General features: G+C 30.7%; 1 protein-coding gene across 3 annotated transcripts in view; it reads left to right on the top strand.

Moving 5' to 3' along the window:
• LOC106680774 (disks large 1 tumor suppressor protein) overlaps positions 1-5,380 on the top strand; it is a gene marked incomplete at its 5' end in the record, with an annotated part of 438,504 nt that overhangs the window by 247,731 nt on the left and 185,393 nt on the right. For all 3 annotated transcript variants that reach the window (XM_067052703.1, XM_067052702.1, XM_067052701.1), the window contains 1 exon segment: positions 2,960-2,995. In XM_067052703.1, the coding sequence (XP_066908804.1) occupies positions 2,960-2,995 (36 nt within the window).

The raw sequence follows: 5,380 nt of genomic DNA, 5'->3' as shown, positions 1-5,380 counted from the left end.
TAAACTACAAATAATACAAATTTGTGGTAATTTTCAGCTGAAAAGGTTAGTTAACTTAAATAATGCTGATGACATTAAAAAGAAATCGTTAGTGGATTCAATGAGGCAGTGTTCTAATGAAAAATAAAATTTTATTTTTACAATAAGTTTATATTATATTTTCCATAATAAGGAGGGTTGAAACCTAAAATGCTTAGGTTTAAGACAACTTGAGCCGTGATAGTGTTATCAATATTTTTCTCAACTTTCTTTGTTATTTATATCGTTGGCCATGGTTTGGAATCCTCATAAAACAGTAAGATTTCTGTCTTCCTTCGCTAGTCTTAGGTACAACACATGGTAACTCACGGAGTTGAACTTTTAAAAGGTATTTCCTAACGCTGTAAAATGCCAGGTACTACTTTATTTGGAAGGTAGCTAATTGAAAGATTGAAAATTAAACTACATGAAAGGATAAAAAAGAAAAAAATACATGTAATTGTCAATCGTATTGTGAAATTAAATGGAACAAATAAAATTTTATAACAATAAAAAAAATACAAAGGATTAATTTTTGTTTTATTTATATGTTTTGTTTTACTAAACGATGTCTGATAGATAACAACAAATAATGTCTAACAGACCTTACGTTGTGAATGAAAGTCGTGTAAATGATGCCGTAGGCATATCGCAGTCATAGACCGCAATCTCATTAAAGTAGATCTGGCATGCAATCGTAAACAAATAATGTGGGATATATATAATAGTTAAATATTCATATTTACAAAATGCTATTGTACATTTAAATACAGTACAATTTATTCAATTAAAAGTAATAAATTGATTTCATTTTTATTTAGTATGCAATATGTTTACGCGAAAAAAATTTCAATCTTCCAGTATAAAAAGAATAAATAAACTGTTTACGTGCGTGAACACACTTGGAAATTGAACCAAATATAGAAATTTATAAAAACAAAAAAAAATTTTTCACCACTCCCAAAATAATGTTCGAAACGAAAAATTACTTCATTATTGTGGTTTTCGTATTTTTATATTCACTATATAATTTCCCAGCTCTACTACAAAACGACGTTTTTATTTCTGCATAAGTAAAAATACCACGACTTATCGCTATTTTAATATCGTCATAACGATACAGTTCGTTTCGCAGATAACGAGCAAATAAAAATGCATTGATATTTTCTTTATTTATTAGTTGTTGTGAAACTACTTGTTCATTTAGATTCCTTATCTCTTTATCATATACATCTGACGTTTTGAGGTCTTTTTTTTTCCATTATCAGTTTTAAATTAGCAATAATTTTAACTTTTGTTTATAGTTTTTAAACTTGGTTGAATACACAAGTAATTATATACGTATATAAAGAAAAACGTTTCCATATTTTTTTTTTTGTAAAATATTTAATCGGATGTTATTTCTAAGTACAGTATATTACTTAGCAAAAGCTACACAAAGGTTCCAAGAACTGTTCAGGATATGGAGCTTTGCTTGGTAGACATTCCCAAAGGCAATTCCATGGCTGTTGATTCAGAGATCACCACCGCACAATAGCATGAAGTCTTCCCAGTAAATGAAAAAGCAATACTGGTCGAATATACACCTTAAGGGGGAGATAACAGCAATACAATGCTTTTATTGTAAGCCTATCGTCAATATGATACTCGGGCTGGTTAGGGTGTTGGTTCTAGAACAGAAGATATTGTATTTTATGTACGACTAGTATTGGGATATACAATGCAGCTTACCCAATCTTGATACACCGATTTATGATTTGTGGTTTGAAAGTTTACACTAGGTTGGTTTATTCCTGATACGATTATTTTTGAAAATTAGATTCAAGCCCATATTTCTTCACTTTTATTGCTATGATATTTGCTAGGAGTGCGGTCAAAAGAGAACAAAAATAGTTAATTACTATTTATCTGCTGACGTTTCGTCCCACTTTGTAGAGCTTCATCAGGGCTAAAAAGATACAAATACAACTAAAAATATCTTAACATGGTAAGATAAGATACAAAAAGGTAAATTAATGTAGGGCTAAAATAATGTAAAAATAAGTGAAATGAGAATTATATAGAAATGAAAGAAAAGAAGAAATAAAATAGTATTAATATAAAATAAACAATTATAAGAATATTAAAAAAAAATACGCCACCTAGAAGGTTAAAAATGAACTGAAGGCATAAAATTAGAAAAGTAAATACGAGAAAACAAGATTTAACACACCAAAAGACGGAAAATAAAGAAGTAAGTTAAGATTAAATAAAGAGCGAGAAAGGATAAATAAAAATAAAATTAATAATAATAATAATAAATGAGTAAAGAACAAATCAGGACCACCCACATGTTCATGTCGTCAACCTAAATATAATTATGATAAAAGTTATAATGAATTATTTTTCTATGGTTATTCATTGAATAGTAATTCATTTTGGTAAAAATCCAATAAAAGGGGATAGTCCCCTTATTTTTAGTATTACAATAAAAAATCTTATTTTTTCTTTATTATTTATATTAATATTGTTTATTTGGTTTAAAAAATCAATTTTATAGTATATTATAAAAAAAAATATTGAAATCATTAATCTATAAATAAATAAGTAAATTAATCATTTATTTATTGATTTATTAAAAGCTAATAATCAACCTAAATGATTAATTGATGAATAACCTAATATTTTTCGTAATGGTGTTTGGTTAAAATATTTTTTTTATTTTGTCAGGTGCACCAGTATACAAGAAAAGCCATGATTTATCAAAATAGTGCTTTATTTTTTAAATGTGCTCAATTTTTTTGTGAGAAAGTATCATGGACAAATGGGGTTCCTCAAAATGTATATTTTAAATTGGAAAAATTTAGTTAATAATCTATTTTAATGACTTTGTAATTTATTTACAATATTTATTCGTACCCAATAATATGATCTTATTTTTAAAAAACAATTTCTGTTACAGGGTAGCGACAGTTGGCAAGGCGAGGACAACGATCAGGTAAGTGGTACTTTTTTAATTAAGTAAAAATATAAGATACATAATTACTGTTAACTATTGTATCTGCATACAAAAACTTTTTCTTCATCTCGTGTAGGGTCCCATACACCGGTGCCAAAAATGCATGGTGCTACACGCGGAATGGAGTGAGCGCACGCCAGTGATCCCACGGGATTCCGCTTGATTCTCCCTCATCTCTCTTGGGAATATTTTTCGGTTCCCATTTTTTCTCTCGATTTTTCTGCATCCTGCCCCAATTTTACCCTGTCTTACATGAGTTATTTAGTCCTAAAATTGATTGAGGCCATCATAAAGGACAATTATTATAAACAGCTTTTATTATAAAGTTATTATCAACAATTAAAAAAAAATTGTTGTAAATTATCATACCTTAAACTATTTCACAGTCTAACATAAACATTAAAAATGTGAAGGCTAATCTGTCCAAGTCTTATATAATATAGTCAAAATTACCCTATCATATTTATTTATTAATTAATTTGTCTTTTTAAAGTTTATTTACTTATATTTGTCACTTTTTCAAAAACATATGAATACTTTTCATTGCAATTTATTTTAACACTCCTAATCACTTGTTAACAATAATATTACTTAAACTTCCTCACAATCAGGTCAGACATATTATCAATTTAATGCGAACTATATTTTAGACTATCTTCTTAGTCTTTTTTTTTACTTGTAAAATCCTATCAATCGTAATTATAAAAAGTAATAAAAAATTTAACCATATTAATCTGACGACATTTTCTCAGCTGAACCAGGCAAAATACATTTTTTTCTTCATTGATCTGCAGTTCCTGCTAGGCATTAGTGTACGGGGAGGGGCGGGAAGATTTCCCGCCAAGCTTGCGTTTTTTAGCACTTAATCCCGCGACCATAATATTAGGTCCCTACGACCATAAATATTGCATTACAATTATCTGGCCTGTAATAATACATTACACCTGGATGGATACACACGTATAATCTCGAATTTAATGAGAAAATGTCATCTCAAATGTTTGGTTCACTTTTATTACTTAATTATCAGTTGTATTATTTATTAACAGTCTCTTTTCTTTTCTGCTCCCTTTAAAGGACTTATACTCGAAAGCCGACAACAATAAAATATTACATGTGAAAGGTAGCTAGCTAACATTCCTATGACAGGTGTGACAGTGATGTTCTAAATCTCTCTTTCCTGAATTCAGATTGGAATGATTTACCGCTAAGAGCTGTTAGTCGTACTTAAGGTCATTTCGACTTAAAAAGAGAGTATACAGTGCCTTTGTGCCTTTTTACTGATTTTAATCAAACCTTTTTTTTTTTTTTTATTATTACATTGAAAAACAAGCGACACTTAAACAATAATCAAAGAAAAAAAGTAGATCACACTGAAACTGCTTTATGTTATATCTCAAGTTATAAAATAATATCTGCAAGATTTTTCATCATATAAAAATTTTATTTGTTATTCATAAATAGTAAATTTTAGATTCTTCAGATTTATATTATAGAGCCTTCTGATAGATCTATTGAATTATAGGCAAAACAAACAGTGTTTTCCTACAGAGTCAACACTCAGATCTGATTCTACCACTGTAAAAAAAAAAAGGCTATAACCAAATCTTTGGATCAATTTCGGTGAAACACGACAAAAATGACGATGTACGACGTATACCGATCGGTTTACTAGAATGTACTAAAATCAAAAACAAGAATAGAATTATACAAACAATATTGAGATTTTTATTTCTTTTTTCCCTTCTAGAATTGAAAGGAACGATGTCTTAATGCATATGATGATGTTGGAGTATTTTTGGGCTCAAGTCCTCCTTTGAGGACCTATACAGTCCCAAAGTGGTAATGTCAAAGTTCATTTCTTGGGGCCGCCGCGAAATAAATATTGACCAGCCCAGGTGAGAGTTAAACCCACAACCTCTTGAACCAAGCTCTCTGGGACCTTCCGCCCCAGCCCGCTCAGCTATTAGGTCCTCATATAGGAGTATTATTTCTCTGGCCGTTGACAGACGCACATCAGGTCCGCGCTGTCCTTGTGTGTGGGCGGGCTATAGTTGTCCGATTCGATTGAAAATAGGCACAGTCGAAGATATTGGTGCAAGGGAGTTGTCTGCCGATTTTCGAGTGGATCGAGCGGATATTTGGAGGTCTAGCGAGAGGAGAAGCGGCGACACCAAGCCGGGGCCGGCTGCTGTTATCACTTGGAAGGTGCAGAGACCTGTCACCCCCCACCATACACTGCACCTAGCCGGTGGACAATCAAGGTCACCTTATCTTTGCGGATCACGTCGTCTGTTATCGGAGGAGCCAGCACTCTGTATTCTTATTGTAATTTTTGAATATATGTAGATGGTAATATATGTA

This window comes from Halyomorpha halys, unplaced genomic scaffold (assembly GCF_000696795.3).
Source record: "Halyomorpha halys isolate HHAL.00 unplaced genomic scaffold, Hhal_1.1 Scaffold286.1, whole genome shotgun sequence".
Classification (NCBI taxonomy): domain Eukaryota; kingdom Metazoa; phylum Arthropoda; class Insecta; order Hemiptera; family Pentatomidae; genus Halyomorpha; species Halyomorpha halys.
This window is presented reverse-complemented; position numbering and strand designations above follow the sequence as displayed.